The sequence below is a fragment of the Mus caroli genome, unplaced genomic scaffold (genome assembly GCF_978045245.1).
Source record: "Mus caroli unplaced genomic scaffold, Mus_caroli_1 scaffold_1, whole genome shotgun sequence".
Classification (NCBI taxonomy): Eukaryota; Metazoa; Chordata; class Mammalia; order Rodentia; family Muridae; genus Mus; species Mus caroli.
Genome location: NW_028227256.1, coordinates 11,887,476 through 11,910,292, shown reverse-complemented (window position 1 = coordinate 11,910,292; position 22,817 = coordinate 11,887,476). Strand labels below are relative to the sequence as shown.

The 22,817-nt window shown below is 39.1% G+C and overlaps 1 protein-coding gene across 1 annotated transcript in view; it reads left to right on the top strand.

The window, feature by feature from the left end:
• Positions 1–1,717: 1,717 nt before the first annotated feature.
• Positions 1,718–22,817, top strand: part of Trpa1 (transient receptor potential cation channel subfamily A member 1) — a 46,372-nt gene continuing 25,272 nt past the window's right edge. The window contains exons 1-12 of the mRNA XM_021167411.2: positions 1,718–1,828; positions 7,839–7,998; positions 9,406–9,581; positions 14,438–14,545; positions 15,920–16,028; positions 16,189–16,334; positions 17,185–17,321; positions 18,896–18,944; positions 20,622–20,721; positions 21,296–21,396; positions 22,210–22,379; positions 22,462–22,626. Coding sequence (XP_021023070.1) covers positions 1,718–1,828; positions 7,839–7,998; positions 9,406–9,581; positions 14,438–14,545; positions 15,920–16,028; positions 16,189–16,334; positions 17,185–17,321; positions 18,896–18,944; positions 20,622–20,721; positions 21,296–21,396; positions 22,210–22,379; positions 22,462–22,626 — 1,532 coding nt within the window. The remainder of the gene's footprint in view (positions 1,829–7,838; positions 7,999–9,405; positions 9,582–14,437; positions 14,546–15,919; positions 16,029–16,188; positions 16,335–17,184; positions 17,322–18,895; positions 18,945–20,621; positions 20,722–21,295; positions 21,397–22,209; positions 22,380–22,461; positions 22,627–22,817) is intronic.

Below are 22,817 nucleotides of genomic sequence, written 5' to 3'. Positions count from 1 at the left end.
TCACAGTCTTTCACACGCAGACATTCTCGGCCGTCCAGTGAGTGGGACGGCTACGCGTAACCTTTCCTTTCTTCAGGTAGATTTCTCATAGGAATTACTTCAATCACCTCCCTTACACGGAGCCCGTCTCTCCCGTGCTACCTGTTAGTGTGAAGAAAGTTGAGAGTGGAAAACTTCAATATCTGCATTCTCCACTCAAATTTTCCAGCTATCTCCTCTCAGGTACTGGTGTTACACTCAACATCATCCCCACTGCGGGGGTTCCATTGATCACAGCTTACTGTATCAATGAGAAGATTTGCACAGCAGGCCTTTTCATGATTCCTCGATGTCAATCAGCACATTAGACTCATTCCTAAATTCAGCCCGATGTAATTCCTAGGTCAATTCTCCACACTTTCCTGGATGCAGCCCAGTGTTGTGTCCCTGTTTTTTGTGGGTTTTAGGGTTTGGTGGTGGTGATCTGTGTTACGTGTGAATCGAATACTCTAGAACCTTAAAATGGCTCAGTTTGGTAAACCAAAATTTTGTTCTTTGCAAACTCAACCCATTTGCGATCTCACCAAGGGCAAACAGCAGCCGCAGTTGCACAGACTCCCTGTGCTGTGTCTAGCCTCATGGCTAGCTGCAGGACTATTGGATGGAGCAGAATACCCGTCTTTGTCCATAGTATACACCTATGCTGTGGAGATGTGAATTCAGGGGAGACTCAGAAAGATAAAGCCCTCAAACAATGCTGCCAGCAAACCCTCCACAGATAAACTGTAGCTTCTATTTAACCTGCTATAATGAAAAATAACCGTTTTATTAACTATCTTAAACGTCAAGGCATAAGGCAGATGAATACTTTTATCTACAGGAAATGCGGTCTGAGATACAAAGCGACTCTGTCTAGTCCCAATTCCAAGAGGTATTCACTTCATCCTGACAACTGGGAAGAGAAAATTTGCTGAAAATCATACTTTCTGATAATTCAAGAGCACCCTCACCCTAACCTCCCGGGAGGTGGGCAGGGGCAGAACAGCCCTAGGGATTTTGTCTTATTGAGCCAATCTCATGTAGTCCAGGCTGAACTCAAACTTGCCACGCAGTCCAGGATGACCTTGGATTTCAGATCTTTCTAGCCCCACGTCCCAAGTACAGGCTTACAGCCTCTTGGATTGCTAGTGGGATCACATTATTATGCCTGGTTTTATGTAATGGAGATGGTGCGCAGGACTTCCTGAAGGTTGGGTAAGCACTTCACAGTCTGAGCTATATTCTCAGTCGAACTTCTGGACGTCCAAATGGGGGAAGATTTTACTAAAAATTCCAGATTATATTCTCTCGTCCTACCTAGACCTTTCTCTCTTGTCCACTCCTGCCTCCCTGGCCACTAAGAGGGGTTGTTTTTATTTTAACAAATTTGCTGAATCTGCTTCAATTTGCAATTCCTCTGTGATTTCCCCAAAGGGGAGAGAGTCTGGGGCAGATGCCCACTAGGTTCGATTTTGTCTCCAGAGCCCCGCCTGCTACTTCCTCTACAAGTAGCCCAGGCTCGGAAAACTCTTTGCAAAAGTTCCCTCCTACCCTGCAGGCAGAATGGGGCTTTAGCTGCAGGGATCTCTCCAGCAGAGTTTAGTTGTAGGTCCCAAGTCCGGCTCCAGCTTCCGGTGCCCTGTCCCTAGGTGCCGCCTTGTGGAGAGCTGCTGCGCCAGCCGGCGTCCAGGTGGAGTCAATGAAGCGCGGCTTGAGGAGGATTCTGCGCCCGGAGGAAAGGAAGGAGGTCCAGGGCGTTGTCTATCGCGGCGTCGGGGAAGACATGGACTGCTCCAAGGAATCCTTTAAGGTACTGGGGAATCGGTGGTCTGGAGCATGCTGGGGCATTGTGAAAGGTGGGAGGCTAGAAATTTCCTTTCGTTCAGTATTCTGCTGCTTTCACACTCAAGTTTATGAAGCATTGAACAGGGAAATGGCAGGAGACAGTATCAGGGTACACAGCACCTGTAACTGCTACCTGTGGTCCTCTATTTTGCTTTCTTGTTTGCATAACTCCATCTTGCCAGGGGATGGATTGGTGCCAAAGAAGATGTTGCCCTGAAGTACTTTTGAAGTTTTACAGAATTGAAATCCAAAAAAAGCCAGGATAAATTTGGAGTGTGTGAAGTTCCTTTTCAACGTTTAAGTAGATTTTTCGTTTGAACTGAAGTGGAACTGCTGCAGCTGAGAATCTGGTACTCAGCGATCCAACAAGTGTGTTGGAATGGAGAAGCATTTTTATCTAAAAGTGAAAAAGAGAACTCAGCACTTCAAAACGATGTCTATTGGAGACAAGGAGTCAAAGCCCTGCAGCAAGCCTTATTGGGGACTCCACAAGGAGATACCTAGTGAGAAAGGGAGGTCCGCTGTAATGGGGGCTTCTAGCTCTCAGTTCTATGAATGTTCTGACCTATAAGAAAGTCGCACTCACTATCTATTTGATGCTGATGCTGCGGCCGCTCTGAAGGGTAGAGGCAGGCTATTGGACGCCTAGAAAATCATTAGCCTTGAGATAGTAAGAAGGGAAGGGCTTTCATGAAATGGCAAGGTACTATTAACCATGGCTTCTCAATCCCCTCTGACGATTCTTCTGCACCACAGAACCATGTTAACCTTATTTTTTTTATTTTTTTTTTGAGGAAAACGAAATGCTTGTGCAAGCACAAACTTTCATAGAGCTTTCTTTAACTTACAAAAATATGAGCTTACAGAGCTCTTGCTTTGATTCACACAGGAAGTAAATTATTAGAATACATTTCAATTCAGTACTTGGAAATTTACCTCTTTTTTAAAATAACCACTTCACAGCATTTCATTATGTGGACTACATCATGATTTATTTAGCTACCTATGTACTGATACACACTTAGGTCATTTTTGTTTGTTGGGTGTGTTTTCTATTTTATTTAGCTTCGATGTTTTTAATCTATGACTGTAAATGTGCTCTCAGTTTGGGTGTCTATTGGTAGCTTGGTCCTAACAGAGGTGAGAGGTATGCATAGCTTTAGGTCTGGCAGACATTATCCAACTGCTTTCTATGTAGATAACACTGCGAATGTGAGTCAAATGCATCCTACCTCACACAAACCTGGACACCCCCAGATTTAACACAGGTGTCCGTCCCACATCAGCTTAGCATATTAACCACGGCATTTGCTATAGTAGGAAGAACCACATGATGAGTGAATTTCAATACTAGGATGAAATCGTTATAATTTAATGTGGGACAGAAAGAAATTTCTTCGATTTTTTTTTTCAAATCTTAATTTGAAAAAAAAAATCCCTCATGTAAGTTGTTTTATACAAATTTGTGGAAGAAACTTTAGTATCTTTAGTTTTATTGATTAAGTCAAGAAATTAACCCAAGTTAATACTTTTTAATGGTATTTTGGGATTTAACTATACTTTTATCTTGGTTCTCTTTCCTTTTGGATCTTATTCTGATTAGACAAATTTTATTCAAGCAAACTAAAGCAGATGGGTCTGAAATCTCTAATTTGAAGGGCTTAATTTAGAACTAACTTCTCTAAAAATGATCTAGAGCCTGTTGTCTTGAATATAGTCACAGAACTCAGAATTCAAGAGCTTAGGGATTATTCAGATCAGAAGCTACTAAACTGACTAAATTTATGTGTTAATCCACCAGAGGGTTAAATATGTAAAACAGAAAGAAATAATGAAACCACATGGCAGTTCTGGAATAGCACTGATATTAAGATGAATTTTTAGTGTGCTTTCCAGATTTGAAAATCTGCATATATAAAAATAAATATATACATACATACATACCATCACAAACCCCAAAATAAAAAAGTATACCACAAGGCAATAATTTACCTATGGACATATCAGGCCTGTCTTAAGACATTTTCTTAATGCCTGGTGGCATGTCAGGTTCTGAACAGAGACAGTGCAACACCTTTTATGAGCCCATGTGACATGTTTGCAGCCTGTTTTATCACCATGAAGTCAATAGTATCTTCTGCACTTCTAAACCTAGTCCTTCCTCTAGAGAGTGTGGAGGGTTTATGTCAACTACCTCCCCTTGAACAGACTTGTAAACTGCTCTTTTGGGGACTGGTGATGGGTAGTTACTATCTAGAGAATATCAAGTACAAGTGCTAAAATGCTTTCAAATTGATTTAGGTGAGCACTTTCTTTGCTAAGGCAGGGCATTAAAGGTGAGGTCCTAATTCTTGAAGAATTTCAGTTTCATTATTGAATATGTGTAACTCTGAGAGTGACTGGATGCCTCAGTCCTATCCCATAGCCACTAGGGGAAGTTGGAATTGTTTTTGCTTAGAAAGTGACACATTTTTGTCCCTGCCAACATAAGGGAAGTTTTATTTTAAGTTCTATTCTGAGACAAGAGAAATAAAAATCAAAGTTGGAAATTTAGTGATTTTAATTTATTCTGTCCTCATTTTTAATGAGTTAATAGTAATATTCTAAATTTATCTCTGCTATATCAAATAGCTTTCTTCACAATAGTGAGAAGGGTTGTAGTTTCCTTTAAAATAACAATTCAGATTTTGAAAGCTATCTTCCATGACAAAGGTGACCAGTCATAGTCATAGGGGAATTCAAACAATTTTCTTGATCTTTGGGGGGCTATTTCTGTGGTTTGGGGAAAAATAAAAGTGTATTATGCTGCCTTGGTTCTATGCAAAGCTACTGCCTTGTAAAGCATTTTGGTTTGGGTCTTTGCAGTGACGTAGCTATTGAGAAAAAATTTGTTTTTTTTTTAATTGGTTATTTTATTTACTTACATTTCAAATGTTATCCCTCTTCACAGTTTCTGCTCTGCAACCCCCCTATCCAATTCCCCACCCCCTGCTTCTATGAGGGTATTACCCAACCCACTCACTCCCACCTTACCAGCTCTCACTATGCTGGGGCATCAAGCCTCCACAGGACCAAGAGCCTCCCCTCTCATTGAAGCCAGATAAGGAAATCCTGTGCTACATATGCAGCTGGAGCCATGGATCTCTCCACTTATACTCTTTAGTTGGTGGTTTAGTCCCTGGGATCTCTGGAGGGGGTGTGTGTCTGGATGGTTGATATTGTTCTTCCTATGGGGTTGCAAACCCCTTCAGATCCTTCAGTCCTTCCCCTAATTCGTCCTTTGGAGTCCCTGGTGCTCAATCCAATGGTTGGCTGCCAGCATCCACACCTGTATTGGTCAGGCTCTGACAGAGCCTCTCATGGGACAACTATATTAGGCTCTTGTCAGCAAGCACTTCTTGGAATCAGCAATAGTGTTGGGGTTTGGTGTCTGCAGATGGGATGGATCCCTATGTGGGGCAGTCTCCGATGGCCTTTCCTTCAATCTCCTTGACTCTTTGTTCCTGCATTTCCTTTAGACAGGAGCAATTCTGGATTAATATTCTTAAGATGGGTGGATGGTTCTACAACTCAACTGGTGGCTGTGCTTAACCTCTGGATCTGGTCTCTACAGGTTCTCTCTCCCCTTTATTGGCTATTAGCCATCCTTTTGGGTCCTGAGAGCCTCTTGCTTTCCTGGTGTCTGGGACTTTCTGGTGGCTACCCCCAGTTACACATGCCCCACTACTACACACCTCTGTTCAATTTCCTGACCCTCTGTACATCTCCCTCCCTCCCCCAGTCTCCTCCCACACCTGATCCTGCCCCATTTTTTCTTCCCTCTCCTTTCTTTCTCCCAGGTCCCTCCCTCTAATTCCTGTGATTATTTTGTTCCTGCTTCTAAGTAGGATTGAAAATACTTTAGTTGGTTGTGTGTTTGTAAATCTGGAAGGTAAAATGCTAAATAATTTGAATCTTGAGGCTACCCAAGAACTGCAGTGGAGTTCTGTGAATTCTTACTGTTTTGTGTATTTAAGCTTCTAGGAAACTAAAAGGCCAAATAGCCTAGTATGTACAAAAGAAGGGCTGCTCAGCTAACAGAGTACTTGCCTAGCATGGATATAGACATGGGTTTGAATCCCAACATGGAATGAACTTGAGTGGTTGTGCACACCTGAAATTCTAGCACTGAAGAAGTAGAAATGGGGCAATCAGAAGTTCAAGGTCAACCTTAGACATATAGCAAGTTTGAATCCAACCCTGCAGACACCTGAGAGTCTGTCTTTTAGGAAAACAAAAATCTCTATGTTCCTCTATGTTCTGTGTGAAAGCTTCTATCTTTCATTCCTCCCTAGAAAAATATTACATATAGGACTATATCCTGGAAAGTGAAGCATGAATATGTGTAGCAGATGTTGAGCACAGCTAATGTCATCCCGCATAGAATGAAAGAGGAGGAGAGACCCAGAGCATTTCTCAATGTTTTGTTTTAGAATCCATTTGAGCTTGAATACTGTATGGAAAGGACCTGCTTTGTGAGCTACAGCAACTGTGTGTTGGATTAGAAAGTGAAGTGGATAAAACCTAAAATCATTCCCAGGGTGGTGGCTTATACTTACAGTCTCAATTCTAGGGAGACCAGGGGTGTAGTGCCATCCTGAGCCATAACGGCAAGACTGAGGCAAGCCTGGGCTATCTGACACCCTGACTTAAAAACACAAAAGCAATCAAGTAAGTAAGAGCCTAAAAACTCTCACAGCGTCCATCTGCAGTCACAGTGTCAGCTACCGAACATCCTGGGTCCGCTCTGCATGGTGGATGCTAGAGAGTGAGAAGTTGCAGTAGAGGAGGATTTGGTCCTATTGAAGCATAGCTTCCAGGAAGAAGCATTTGGAGTACTACAGAAGGCTGGATGGTAATACCTAGCCATTTACTTCTAAATCCATTAGTAATTCTAGATGCAACTGTGATCAGAAATCTCATCAAGCAATTGGAAAGTAATTAAATACTTCTGTAATTATTGATTTTGAGACTTCTTCATTTCCTGTGTGTAAGGCAATTGTTTGCAACTTTTAAATAGCTGAACACGGAAATTGCTTATTGCATTATGGATATTAATTGAAAATTATTTAATTAGTTTTCTCAGGAAGTGCTCACTTTCAAGAGTAGGCAGCTGTCTTAGATGCTTGAACAAGGGGACACTCTGTCAGGATGATCCTGGCTTCAGTGTATAAGGGGCAGTTAGGTGAAGACTGACTGCTGGCAGGAAGGGCAAAAACTATTTTAGATTTTTAGATTTAGTAACCCTCACATTCAAAGAACCTTCCCTTCTTACTAGTTTCCTCAAGTGTCTATTAACTGTACAAGGCAAGAGCTTTCAAATACCATTTCCACACATGCATGCTTTGGTCATTTTCTGCCCTTCTCTTAATTGACACTCCCCTGTTCTACCGGAAATAAATGCATTTCACCCAGCAAAGCAGAGGCCCTTGTTTTGTTTGTTTTTGCTTTTTTGTTGTTGTTGTTTGTTTTGTTTTGTTTTGTTTTGAGATAAGTATTCTCTGTATAGCCCTGGCTGTTCTGGAACTCACTCTGTAGACCAGGCTGGCCTTGAACTCAGAAGTCTACCTGTCTCTACCTCCCAAGTGCTGGGATTAAAGGCATGCCACTGCCTAGCTAAGGTCCCTGTTTTTTATTATATTATTTCTTAGAGCACATTTTGTAAAAGTCCTTCAAAACTTTTCTTGAAGCCTTTATTTCCAAGACAGATGTAAGATAATGGTCAGGAAAACAAACCATATATTTAATTTATTTATCAATGCATAGACATTTGCCTACTTTATGTCGTTATGTATCGTGCTCTTTAAGGGAGGTATTTGCTGTAAGTGTGACTGTAATGAACAATTGTAAAATATAAGTCTATTAGATGACTAACTTTATATTTTTAAGTTTTACACATACTCGTTTTAGGTAACACCCTTTACATGTTCCTCTAGGTGGACATTGAAGGAGATATGTGTAGATTAGAAGACTTCATCAAGAACCGAAGAAAACTAAGCAAATATGAGGATGAAAATCTCTGTCCTTTGCATCACGCAGCAGCAGAAGGTCAAGTTGAACTGATGGAACTGATCATCAATGGTTCTTCGTGTGAAGGTAACCGAGTGTTGCCGTGAGGATTCATAATGGCATCATCCTCTTAGATTTGTGAACCACCAGCAAATTTGTATATGTGGTGCCAATGGTGCTTATGGGTAGACTGAATATGAAGAGCATTTCTGGCGAGCTGAGCTAGATTTGTTAGTTCTACTTTAGGAGATTAGGTGAACAGCATGACCAGCCATATCAAAGAGGAACAGTGTCAGTGTGAGGGTGTGAGATTCGGTTACTCTGAGTTTGCATATCTTGGCTGCATGCACAATCAGACCTGAGAGGAAGGACCCGCCCTCTAGTCCTTGCCTAATCAGTGGATGAGCCTGAGGGAATAAATGGACATAGTTTAAGAGACCAGAGATTTCTAGTAAAAAGTAGCTAAGGGGGCTGACTGCAAGAGACAGATGGCAGAAGTAGAGTGGGCAAGAGAATCACTTCTTGGCCTTTTGGCTAAGATTAAGTGTGGAGAGGGTAAGAGAGAACTGGGACACAGCCAGTAGAGCAGTCACTGTGATGATAAGTAAGGTGATCTGTTGGTACAAAGGCATCAAACAGAAATGAGGTCACAGGAAAGTCTTGCATTAGAAAGCCCCTGTGTTTACAGGGAGAGCAGTTATGAAAAGTGCTCAAGATGAAAGTCTTTTTCAAGTAGTATGCTACTGAATGAAGTTGCCTAATTGTTTGATGCTGAATAGAATTACTATCTTGCTTAAACAGAATGGGGGAGGGCTAAGATGCATGTGTGTGGGGGGGGTGTGGGTGTTAGGCTGAGAAATAAGAACTTGGATGAATGAAAAGAGTAGTGAAAGCAATTTTTAAAAGAGAGAGAACAGGAATGTTGGCTGACTTATGGTTCCCACTACTGTCGATGGCTCCCAGGTATGATTCATGTGTGAGTATTTTTCTTTTTCTTTGGACTTAGTAATATATTGCCAATTCTACCTTATCACAGCTGCAGAGCAATGCAGGACAAAGGGCATCCTATTTTTATGCAACAATCACAAGGCAAATAGCACCACATGTCTTGGGGGTTATCTTTTAGGCAATTGCAAGCTTAAGTAAATATAACTCACATGGAACCTAATTATGATCTGCTATAATGTAATCTCAGCATTATAGAACAACTATGAAATTAATATGCAGATTAAAAGTATAGTAACAAAAGGATCTGTTTCTATAAATACTATGTAAAAAATTAACCCAGTTTTTGGATCTATAGGTACTTTCACCTGGTCTCAAATGGTGTCCATTGGGTAATTCTGAAGCTAAAACTACATCCTATTTCTATAGTTCAAGAAAGTGTACCTGGTTTTATAAGCACTTGACTCTGAGGTTTGGAGTGGGTAGTTCTTCAGAATGTATTAAGTAAATCCCAAACAACATTTAATACATATTTTGTTATTTCTTTAGTGCTGAATATAATGGATGGTTATGGAAATACCCCACTGCACTGTGCTGCAGAAAAAAATCAAGTTGAAAGTGTAAAGTTTCTTCTCAGCCAAGGAGCAAATCCAAACCTCCGAAATAGAAACATGATGTCACCCCTTCACATAGCTGTGCATGGCATGTACAACGAAGTGATCAAGGTGAGCCTGCTGGCCATCACAGTGAGGCTGACCGTGGAGCTGGGCCAGAATCCACATCTGACTCACTTACTGTTTCAGAGTGACTGACTTCAAGTGCCATGTCATGGCAAATGAAACATAACTATTATGTTTATTTCTCGCCAAATGATGGTGGTGGTAGTGACGATATGACGGCAATGGGGAAGATGATGATGGGTAGCACTGATGAGGAAGATGGTGATAACCACTGTCATAGTAACCAGAGTTAGCTTTTCATGAGTTTTACTTTATCAGGTATTTTTAAAAAGAGCTGTGGGACTTTATTAAGTTACCATTTAAAAAGTGTAAGTTGAGACTTACATCTTAGCATCTCTACTTCCTAGCTGAGGAAGAAGCACAGAGATAGTTGAATAACTTGCCTGACACGGAGCAACTCTTTACAGCTCTACCCCTTGCCGCTTAGAGCTCCTAGATTTTGTGACTGAAATGCAAAAGATGATTAGACTTTTAGTGAAGGCAGAATCTGTAGTTGTGATTGGTCAGTTTTGTTAGATGGACAGCCTCTCAAAAGACAGATAAACATCAGATACAGGTCATATGGGGGAATTTTATTTTACTTTTTGTTTGTTTTTCAAGGCTTGAACTTCCTCAACTAGAGGAGTCCCTGGTAAATATTTAAAGGGTAGGTCTTATCCCACAGCTTTTCAACTATAACTCATAGATTCATAGGCACACTGGAAAGTCTATCTGCTTCCTCAAAGAGGAATGCCGATTACAAATGGATTATGTTCTAGAACAGTGGTTCCAATCCCCTTGAGGTTGAATGTTTTATTCACAAGTCGCGTATCAGATATCATGCATTCCAGATAATTGCATTATATATCACAACAGTAGCAAAATTACAATTATGAGATAGTAACAAAATAATTGTATGGTTCAGGGTCACCACAACATGAGGAACTGTATTAAAAGGGTCACAAAATTGGTAAGGTTGAAAACCATTATTCTAGAAAGTCATTTTCAAGTTAGGCTATTTAGAACTTAATAATCGGTTTTCCTGTGGAAACTCTACTGGAAGTGATGAGCTTTAGCTAATGTGTTAACCCACCCCCAAGCCAATTGTCAATAATCACAAAACAGAGTTCCAAGTTCCCTTTGTCACAAAAAAATTTACTCTCAGCTGTTGGAAATGTCTGGATTCTAGCAAGTAGAGATAAATGGAGCCCCTTTCATCTTACCTCTGTGCTTTGGGTTTGAAATACACCTTAATTTTTATGGCATGACACTGTTGTTAAGTGTTGATGTGCCCTCCTTTTGAGATAAGACAATGTAATATATTTTTATCTGAACAAAATTATAGTTTTAATGCTGTCCTGGTAAATGGTGGTTATTTGAATGAAATGGAATAATGAATGAGAAGGTCTTGGAAAGTGTCCATGGAAACAGGCTGCTTGCCTTCTTCCTAATACCTTTGTGCACCATCATTATTATGCACCAGGCCAGGGTTTCTTTCATCTATACTGCTGGGTCATTAGTGCTCACAGTCACTGCTCACTGGTGTCATGCATTTCCCCAAGGAGCCTTAGTGCTTTCTCTGAAGGCCCTTTTCATCCATAAATGCTCATTAACTTAATTTATTTTGGCTTTAAAATCATGATTTGGGAATTTGCAGGCAGGTAGTAGTTGAAAGAGCTACAGTTAATTGGAAAACTCTTCAGACCAATCATAGAAGTTCAGAAATAAAGCCCATAACTAATTTGCACAATCAATGTATGATAGAAGCAAAAATGACAACAAAAAGCTAGTTGTCCTAAGTGATACAAAGCTAAAAAGAAAGCTAGGGCATGATCGATTGTGTGTACCTTATGGTCTTTGTTTTACCAACAATAGCCATGTTTTCAGTGTTCTTAAATACCATGGCTCATGACAGCAGGAGGAAGTTTGCTTATGGACAGCAATTCTGTCCCAGCTTACTTCTCTAGACATGCTCATGGTCTAGCCTCTACCTACTCAACCTTTCCCAGTGCAAAAGGCATTTTCACTGTTTGATTTACCAGTTTTTCTCTAGAATACCCACCATTGTTTGTGGTTATAAAGTTAAAAACAAAAACAAAAAAACAAAAACACCCAGTCACCTCTGAATCACTTCAAAATCTTATATACGCAATATTCTCTGGGACTATTCCCCTAGGGGCTAGGGCAAGACCTTATTTCTTGATGATCTTTGTCCATAGAACTTCGGCTAGCTCAGCTGACTGAGCCTTTCCTTAGAGATCCTGGATTCTTACCAAAGGATCCTGGAGAGTCCTGGGGGGCTTCTGAACATGTCTGGTCATGACTGATTTGAACTAGTTGCATAGTTCGGTTGCTTTCTCTGTGACTACTGCCATCGAGAATTTAACTCAGCTCTTTGAAAGATCATGCTTATGATAGTACAAACACTCACATGCTGCAGATCTGTGATCTGCAGGCAGTTCTATGAGATTGGGGAGAATGCTTGTAATAGACTTGGTGGGTTCCTTTGCATACAAATCCAGATTTGAAGAATAGAGCCTGAAGGTGCCTGAAGTGTTTAGGGGTTTTCTCCTAATTTCCCTTCACCTATAAAGACTTTCCTGTTTGTCCTTATGCACTAAACTTCAGCTCAAGTTTCTCCTATGAACAGAACTCACTAGTAACCTAATTCATTGATAGGGTGTCAGGTAGGAACACTCTCTTGGGAAAGAGTTCTCCTAGGAAGCTGTTGATTATTTTGAATAACTGGAGAATTTCAGGAAACAGCCAGCTGAATAAACACACAAACAAACAGCAATAACACATCCAATTCAACTGCTAGGGCAGTGGTGAAGGTTTGTAATCCAGCTGCACAGAGGCTAAAGAAGAAGGATCGTGAATTCAAGTTTTTCCTGCACTGTTACAAAATAAAGGCAGTTCTGGGCAATGAGACCCTGAATCAACAGTGACAATAAATCAACAAATAATGAAGAAGAAATGACTTGGTGGCTGTACATGTCCTGCAAGCATGAGATACTAGGTTCATTTACCAGTGCTGAGAAAGAAAGACTCATATTGATGTTTATCATAGTATTATCACAAGAAGAAAGCAGTTTACCACATGACTTTACCTACTGGCTTGAAGAAAGTCAGTTCTTTTATTCCAATCTTAATTAAAATTTTAACTCTATTATACAGTATGTAATAACTATGTTTATATGTTCATGTTATTATTATTACATATTATGCAATGAATACAAGTTAAAGAGGTGGCAGCAAACCTCAAAATGTTTCTAAAATGTGTGTTATATGTATCTATAAAGAGAGGGATAGGAAGACAGAGGCAGACACAGAGAGAATCTGTATTAATAAGACAATGAACCAGGCCAGTATTAGGAGGAAGCTGTTGCTGAGCTAGAGTTTGTGAAACTGCTAGGTGAAAGGCAGAATCTTAGTCCAGCACATGGCAAGTTCAGATTAGATCCAGATGGGTGAAAGGGTGGACATCCATAAACTCAGGCAGGCAGCATCAACTAGGGCCAAGCCATGCTGAAGCTTTAGAGATGTTAGGAATCCTCTGCTTCTCAGTCCTTGATACACACACAGGTATCAGGTGCTACATTGTTGTGTGGCCATGTCAGTCCAGCGTTAAGTGCCCATCATCGTGTGAGGTCCATGGAAGGGAGCTAGATTCTCCTCTTGGTCTGGGCATCTGATAAGTCCTTCCCTAATATAGTTAATACCCCTGTGTACCCCTATAGTCTCAATTCACCTTGATAAGATCAGCTGCCTTTCTATTCCCAGGAATAAGTAATCTATCAGTCTGTGATGGGTGGGTGGTACCAAACAGAAAGAGTAGTCGACAGGTCTGATCAAGGCTATGGTCATCCTTTTCTCTCAAAAGGGAGAAAATACTACTTGTAAAGATGAGACCCTCAAAGGAAGCAATTGTGTGAGAGATCACTGTTTCACCTAATGTGGAGTAGCTTGGGGCATGTGAAAGGGTGGCCTAATCTCAGTACTCACAAAAGTTGACTTTTATGTGAGACTTTTTTTTTTTTTAATAAATTTATTTATTTATTATATGTAAGTACACTGTAGCTGTCTTCAGATACACCAGAAGAGGGAGTCAGATGGTTGTGAGCCACCATGTGGTTGCTGGAATTTGAACTCTGGACCTTCGGAAGAGCAGTCGGGTGCTCTTACCCACTGAGCCATCTCACCAGCCCTTTTATGTGAGACTTAACCCTAGTTGACAGACAGTAGACTTAGCCAATAATGAGCTGGTAGTAACTGGTACCAGACTTTTACTTAAACTTCATGAGAATGATTAATTGACATTTAATCAGAATACTAATTTCTTCAATTGTAAACCAAGTTTAAGTTAATTTATACTGAAGGCAAGCCTACATAAACCCAGCTTCTCTGCTAAAGAGAATAGGGTTCTCCCTGGCATCCTGCCTAACTAGAGATAAAGAAGTCATTTCCCCTTCCTCTCTTTCTCTCTTCCTTTGCTCACATCTTTCCTATCTCGATCCCTTCCCTGAATCCACATATCACAAATGTCTCCATACATTTATTTCTGAAGACCTCAGCTAATGTAAATCCTTGAGAGCACTGACTGCCCTTTCAGGGAAATGATTATCTACCATTGTGATTCTATATCCTAATATACAATTCAAAGTTGTACTAATTGTGAGCATGAAAATCGTTAATTTATTTGATAGCTACTGTGTATAAAATTTTATAACATCTTTTATGGAAAAGGAATTGGAAAAGATGAGTCAGAAATGATGTTTGGCAACCAAGTCTCCTGAGAGACATGTCGCTATTTGAAAATCAGTAGATTAGTTTTTATAAAATGATTTCTTCATTTTGTGCAGGTGTTGACTGAGCACAAGGCCACTAACATCAATTTAGAAGGAGAGAATGGGAACACGGCTTTGATGTCCACGTGTGCCAAAGACAACAGTGAAGCTTTGCAGATTTTGGTTTGTGAATCATCACATTCTGTTGCTTTCTTTCTGTGAATTGGACACAAATTGTCATTTAAACAAAACATGGAATACAGAAAATAGGTCGAAAGAACTTACAAGGATATCCTTCTAGGATCCAATGTGGACCCTAGATTGTACACAGAAGAGTAAAAATGAGCATGAAAGAAGACACAAGAAAAAAAATATAGTCAGGGATTAAGATTAGTCCAGCATTCAGGCTAGAGTATAAAACCAAAACATAACAACCTGTATGACACCAAAACCATTTGATCCTGGAGCTGAAGAGGCAGCTCAGTGGCTAAGAGTACTCACTGTTCTTCCAGAGGACCCAGGTTTGCCTCCCACTCCCACTGACATAATAGATTACACTCATCTGTAATCCCAGGAAATCTAATGCCCTCTTCTGGTCTCTGTGCATACCAGGCACACACATGGCTCACAGACATGCATGCAGATAAAGCACCCATACACATCAAATTTCAAAAAATATAATTAAGCCTTTTGATTCTGAGCTTTCAAGTGGCCAAAGATAAAAACTAAACATGGACAGAAACACTTCCCTTCCATTTCCAAGATTGATATTGTTATGGTTTTCTCCAAGGGAGAGTCCTGAATTGCCTAGCTGTGTTAAGTCACAGGTCAGAAAGCAGCCATCTCTCTGGAAAGTCACCCAGGTGTGATGCACCAAGGAGGTACTTGTCTCAGGGATGGCTTCTGTTCTTGGTAGGGCACTTCTGTAATTTCATCAAATAGCTCTTTTTCAAATGTTTCTGCACTGCTTGCCTGCTCTTCAGAAATAAAAACATATGCAAAACTTTCCTGATGGTTATATAAGTAAATATGTATTAATGTTTTGCTTTATATGAATATTGGGCATTAACAACTTAGGACAATAAAACACTGTAGGAAGTGAAGGGCTGTCAGAGGATTCCAGTCTCTGAAATTTTAATATGGTGCTTCATAGCCCTTAAGACTTTACTAGAAGTGTTGGTTTCTAAATTGTGCTCATTTATTACACTTGGTACTTGTGCTAGCTGTAAGCAGCTATTGTAAAATTGAAAATATTAAATAGCCTAGTTTTAAAATTAAGTATTTCATATGAAATTGAAGAAGTTATGTTGATTTTGGTTGGGGATTGAGGTAGATATCTTTTGTATCATGGAATATCTTCATCTTTATAAGATGTAATGTCCCCATTGTCTTCGCCCAATTCTGAAGTTACTTCTTGCCTAGACTGCATGTCCCAGAGAGCCTTCTGCATGTCTCCCCATATGCTCTCGAAGTTGGGACGGCCTGCTAAAGACACAATATTCTGGTCCACATCAATCACTTAATTTATTTTACTGATTTTCTCTACTTTTTCTCCAGTTAGAAAAAGGAGCTAAGCTGTGTAAATCAAATAAGTGGGGAGACTACCCTGTGCACCAGGCAGCATTTTCAGGTGCCAAAAAATGCATGGAATTAATCTTAGTATATGGTGAGTTGATGCTTTCTACATTGTTTGTGGTTAAGAAAACTTTAAATAACCTTCATTTGAAAAATAGTAGAATTTATACATGGGCCTTCACGTAATTCTCCATGTCCTTTCCCTTTACAAATCCACTTATTTTAACCTTAAATGGTGCATTCTTCTAAAGGTGAAAAGAACGGCTACAGCAGGGAATCTCACATTAATTTTGTGAATCACAAGAAAGCCAGCCCTCTCCACCTAGCAGTTCAAAGCGGAGACTTGGACATGATTAAGATGTGCCTGGACAACGGTGCACACATTGACATGATGGAGGCAAGTGTTTCATCCATGTGGTCTCTGATGTGAGAACTTCCACACATTATTTCTCAAATGTCCTGTGGTCAGACTGGAAATGCACATAGCACAAATGAATGTTGCTCCCTTGTCCTCGTGGAAGAAAATATTCTCTAACTGTATAAATTTCAATATTCAAGAGCAAGTGGCAAAGTAGGTGGATAGTGAGTATATCCCACTCAGCTGCCATGAGCTATAGTAAGGCCTAACCACAAAGACAACAGCATTCATATTCCCAGACAAGACACTAAAGCCCAATCATGAATGTCTTGGGTGGTAGTTTTAGCCTAAGACTTGTATGTTTTAACTAAGGCTCACCTAATTTACTTCTAGTGATATGTATATAAGAGTTTTGACTGAACCTGGGTCCTGACCTAATGAGAAGCAAAGACTTGTGGAACTTTTCCCCATAGTGGTCTAGGTCAGCCACTTTCTTCTTTCAAAACAAAGCACAAGTTGCTTATTGGTTATTAATCCCATAAAGCTTTTTCCTATTGATTCCATATTGTTTGAAATAGAAATGACCTTGCTCATATAAAGTCATTTCATTCAGCTGATTCAGCAATGAAAGAGATTCATCCTCCTTGAGCAAAGAATAGAATTCAAATGATAATAATAGAAGTGTATGCTAAGGGCACTCAGGTTGCTAGGGAGTTCCCCTGCTAGACAGGTCTTCATCCTCATGGTTTTTAGCAAATCAAACAATACAGTTCATCACCAGCTTTGACATCCCTAGATCTGGGAAGAATAAACTCACTGATTAATTTATATGTGTTAAATCCGTAAGTTGGGATTTAAGCACTAATGCTGACATCAACACTCTTTATAGAATGCCAAATGCATGGCCCTCCATTTTGCTGCAACCCAGGGAGCCACTGACATCGTTAAGCTCATGATCTCATCCTATAATGGAAGCAGTGATATTGTGAATGCAGTTGATGGCAATCAGGAGACTCTGCTTCACAGGTAAGTAGCTTACATGTTAAGTATATTTTTCTAGAAAAGAAGTCAGACATTATGATAGTAAAGGCTGTATGGTTGAATCATACTTCTCAAATGATCAGAAAGTGAAAGAATTCTTCAATATATATATATTTCCTATAGGAAATATTTTTGCAGTGCTTAAATTATAGCTATTATCATGAAAAAGATATTTCTATATAAAACCTGTACATGAAAGATAAAGAATCACACAGAACAGAAAGCCAATAAGACCTCCAAAAGTTAATAAATGAAAGCTGGAAATTTTCTAAAAACATACAAACTGTTGGATAGTTAACAAAATGTCAGGTGGAAAACCATACCTAACAGGGAAAAATCTTGATTTATAGATCAAAGCCACCAGCCAAATGACATCAACAGGATGAATCATAAAACAAGATTCAGCAACAGAAATATCACACTCCACTAGTGAAGATACATAGAAACAAAAGTGGCAAGATTGGAAAAATGTATCATGTAATTAAAATCAAAGCAAGCTGCCACAGTGATAGGACTTTCAGATAAGTCAGGCTTGAAGCCAAACACAAAAGGGACAAAGGTCAAAAGAGAATTAATCACGATGTTATGTCTCATCTAGAATCTGTAAAGACCCGAGGAATCAAAATAAGATTGTAAATGGAACTTTACAGAAGTCAATGATCCATTGAGCCAGCCATTCAGGAGCTTGGGAACACCCAAGCGGGTTACCAGTCCACATCCTATTAGAATCAATGGGTGGGGTAGGGCATTCTTTAGAATTCTTTGATTCAGTTAATTTTGACATCCAGTGGCTTCTCCTAACATACTTTTAGAATTTTAATATGGCTAAGAAGCAATTATGTTAGGAAAATCAGGCCTCCGTGTTGTTTTTAGTGAACTTTCTCTGACACTCAAAAGGATGTTTTGAAATTTATGTATATACAAAAGTCAAGAGTAGTTGAGGGCCTTAAACAGGAACAGTGTAGGACTCAATAGAAAACATCAAGTCGTAAATCAATGGCATCAGCATTACATTGGTGTTTAAATGAGTATCTGCAGCTTTCTGTTATTTTATTTATTAATATTTCTTGTGATTGGCCAAAGATAGCCCCAAAATTCTGTTAGTTCTAGGCACAATAAGTTCAGTCTTCACAAGAGCTCAGGAAAGCTGATGCTTCCTCAGTGTTTTGCTGAAGAACAGTCCCACACAAACCTCCTGACAGAGACTTTCCAAAGGTGACAGATGTAGTTAGGCCCATCTTGCCTGATCCCTACCGTCACAATGATGCCCACCAGTTCTCCATTAAAGGCAGATGTTGCTACTCACTTCAGAATGATGATTTTATAGGAAAGAGTGGGCTCATTAAAACATGACAAAGTGACTTTGTGTTGTATTTTATTTTTCCTGATTTTTTATTATATTTTAAAATATCCTACTCAGAGCCTGAATTCTTTGATATAACATTTTACTATTCTGTGTCCAGTTTCTGAATACAGCATCTTTGGTTTTCATACTTATTTGAATAAAATCTTAATTCATATTCTCTCTCTCTCTCTCTCTCCCTTTCTCTCTCTCTCAGAGCCTCGTTATTTGATCACCATGACCTGGCAGAATACCTAATATCAGTGGTAATTATTCTAGTTTTCTTAAACTAGTACTTACACTACACTTGGAAACATTATATATTATAGTATGGATGTTTTATTTTAAGTAAACCACAAGTTCTCAGTTAACATATCTGTCTATTTAAAATTTAATAAAAATATTTGTGGAAATTAAAATTATTTTAATCTTTATCTCAGACTCAAGTAAATACGATTCAATTTTGAAATGTTATTCTAAATCATAGCCATAAAATTTTGCTTATTAATTACAATTTATATAAAAAAGAACGTGAGGTGAGAGTTAAGGGCTTGTTAATGAGGTAGTACAAAGAAATTCCAGGCAGTTGTTTGGCAGCCAAAGCTTCCAGAAAGCTGATTATCACATTTGCAAGAGAGTGTCTTTCCTGTGGATGCACAGTAGCCAGCCTATGACATTAGAAGAACTGGAGTATATATTTTTATATCCTTATCAATGTGCTTTGTGCTTAGAACTTATGGGTCTATTGAAAAGAAAGCTCCTTTGGGGGCCTATGGCAGGATCCTCTTAGGACTGTGGGTATAGACAAATCTACTGATGCTTTATCGACACTGGTAAATGTACAGGCCACCTATGTTTCTTTCATCTTCCAAAATAAGTTTTTATCCCTACTACCACAGCATCTCTTCCAAACCATGAAAAACAGTGAGGTCAAAAGATATGTTTATGATTTGCCTCCAATAAAAGCCCGAGATCTTCTTCATTAAAGAAGCAGAATTGACTAGCTTTTGACTGGCATTTTCCCAAGCCTGTACAAGAATGATTGTGTGCTGGCGGGTTTGTTAGTTCGCACATGAACAACCCACAAAGCTCCATTCAGAGTATTTAGCAATTCCTGTGTTGGAGCTACTGAAAGTGTGACATTTACACAAAAGTATATGGAAGAGCTTCACCAGATGCCATGTGTTTGTGCCATGTGTGCTTTCTTGAGGATGGGCTGTTGGGGGTGTCATGGCTGACCCTCACCCATTGCCATCATCTTCCCATGAAGCTGTTGCTGCTACTCGAAGTCATGCTCTACAAGAGCAAAGGGAGATGTCTGACTCAAAGTTTATGCAATTTCTACTAATCTACCTAAAATAGAGAATTTAATCCTTGGAAATTTTAAAGGTTCTTTATTTCTTATCTTGTGGAATATAGTCCCTTAAAATACACACATACAAATAAAAAGCATTTTTAATGTGAATTTTCACATGATGTTCAGTTAAACCTTCATCTCCATAATTTCAATTCAGTTGTCTCATTTTATATATTTCAAATACTGTAGGCATTTTAAGTAGATGATTTCTTATTAATGCTTTAAAAATTACACAGCACTAAATGTGGAAAAAATCAAAATTAGAGGCATTAATATATTTCTTATGGTGAGAACTAAAATAGTGTTTAGATCAAAAGGTTTTGTTCTAAGGACTTGGTTAGTAATTGATCTATTGACAGATGTTAATCAAGAAGTTAACATGGGGAAATAATTTTATTGTTGAATTTATGAGAGAGTATCTTGATATGTAATGGTATTTGAATTTTATAGAAATGTCATGTAATTCCATGATTAGTTGAGATTGAGTGCTGGAATAATGGACATTGTATTCTAGTTAGGCATTGCAAAGTCAGCTGCTGCTTTCTGTAGTCCCGTTCTACTCGCCAAGTGACTTGCTTTGTTTTAGGGAGCAGACATCAACAGCACTGATTCTGAAGGACGCTCTCCACTTATTTTAGCAACAGCTTCTGCATCCTGGAACATTGTGAATTTGCTCCTCTGTAAAGGTACCACTCAGAAGCAGACCCATCTGCTCAGATAATCATGTTAACCCGCTGTCTCATGTCAGGCACTGGGACATACTCTGTGCACACAAAGGTTACTAAAGGATTTTTAAATAATGTCAGTCCAGTAAAAAAATATTGAAAGATAATTCATAGCAATAACATATCACATGTATAAGGCAGCTGGTAAACACCAGGAGCTGGCTGAAGATGTTATGAGCTTTCTATCATAGTAGACATGTGTGTAGCTGTGTCACTGTCTCCATTTCAGGCTAGCCTGGTGCCATGGGGACAAAAGGGGATGCTCTTTGTTCATTTTATGTTTAAAATTTGAGGATTCACTTAGAAATATAAAGCATTACAGTCTCTCTCTCTCTCTCTCTCTCTCTCTCTCTCTCTCTCTCTCTCTCTCACTCTCTCTCTGTCACACACACAGTAAAGTAAACTCATTTTAAAAATGTTCATTTTTTTCCACCTAACTATAGTTGACTGTAAGGTAAAGATTTGGGAAGGATCACCAAAGACCATGTTATAAACTGATGAGCAGATTTTATTTTTCTATTGTGCTTTTTTTAAGGTGCCAAAGTAGACATAAAAGATCATCTTGGACGTAACTTTTTGCATTTGACTGTGCAGCAGCCTTATGGACTAAGAAATTTGCGGCCTGAGTTTATGCAGGTATTCTATGCCCACGCATTGTAAACTAAGTCATATTCAATAAGAATAAGCTGATTTTGTTGTCACTTATATTATGAGAGCTCATTTTAGAATTTTAATAGACTGCTTTAGCAGAAATATACTTTATTTGCACCTAAAGGTGGGGATGATGATAATTAGTTGATGATAATTCAGACTGAGTTTTTAAAGTTACAGGCATTTTCTTCTCTCATCTATAACTAGGGCTCATTGATAATCAGTCATTTCCCTTCACTGTTTCACTCGGAGAATTCTTTGTAAATGGAGAAGACAAGTCTCAAGGTGAATTACTAGTGTTTCACCATGAGTTAGGAAAACTGCCCAACATGTTGACTGACTGACAACAGCATCATGGCTAATGAGCCAACTAATATTTATTGCCTAGCTATTAAGTACATCTGAAATGTGAGGGCCTTATTTCTTATAATAAGTAGATTTTCATCCTGTTATTGTGTTTAATACAGAATCAAAATGCACATGGGCTTATGTTTTTTTAAACAAAAGTAAATGTTTTATAACATGGATTGACCTCCTGGTTTGCCTTTCATATTCTTATTTAATCTCTTTTAAAAATTAAGTAAATCCACTTTTAAGACTCCCATCTGTTTTGTTTGGCTTACCCTAAAGCATAGGGGACGAAACATGAGAACTCATCCCTATGGGTTTTCCTCTATCTGTTTTTAGATTGTTTTCATATTTGTCTGCAATAGATTGGAAAATGCTACGCTACAGAACAGTATGAAATATACCCTACCACACTGATGCAGTTGTATTGAAAGACTCCTTTTCTCACAGATGCAACACATCAAAGAGCTGGTGATGGATGAAGACAATGATGGATGCACACCTCTCCATTATGCCTGTAGGCAGGGGGTCCCTGTCTCTGTAAATAACCTCCTTGGCTTCAATGTATCTATTCATAGCAAAAGTAAAGATAAGAAGTCACCCCTGCATTTTGCAGCCAGGTGAGGATCAGACTTCCAATATTTGAGTGTGTTTGTTTCTGTTTTGTATTTATCTCACACATATGAACCTGACCTTTTCAAGTTATGGGCGCATCAATACATGTCAGAGACTTCTGCAAGACATAAGTGATACGAGGCTTTTGAATGAAGGGGATCTCCATGGGATGACCCCTCTCCACCTGGCAGCAAAGAATGGACATGATAAAGTCGTTCAACTTCTCCTGAAGAAAGGGGCCTTATTTCTCAGGTGAGGCATGAATTCATGGAATTGTGTATATCTTAAATTTGGGCATTTTAAACTATTCTGTAATATTTTAAATGATGGTATAAAATCTATCTCATTTTATTTTCAAAACATACATAATTTCTCAACCTCTAACATGGAATGAAGTATAATTCTCAAAGTTAAGCGTAAGATCACTGACCTTGTTGCTGCAG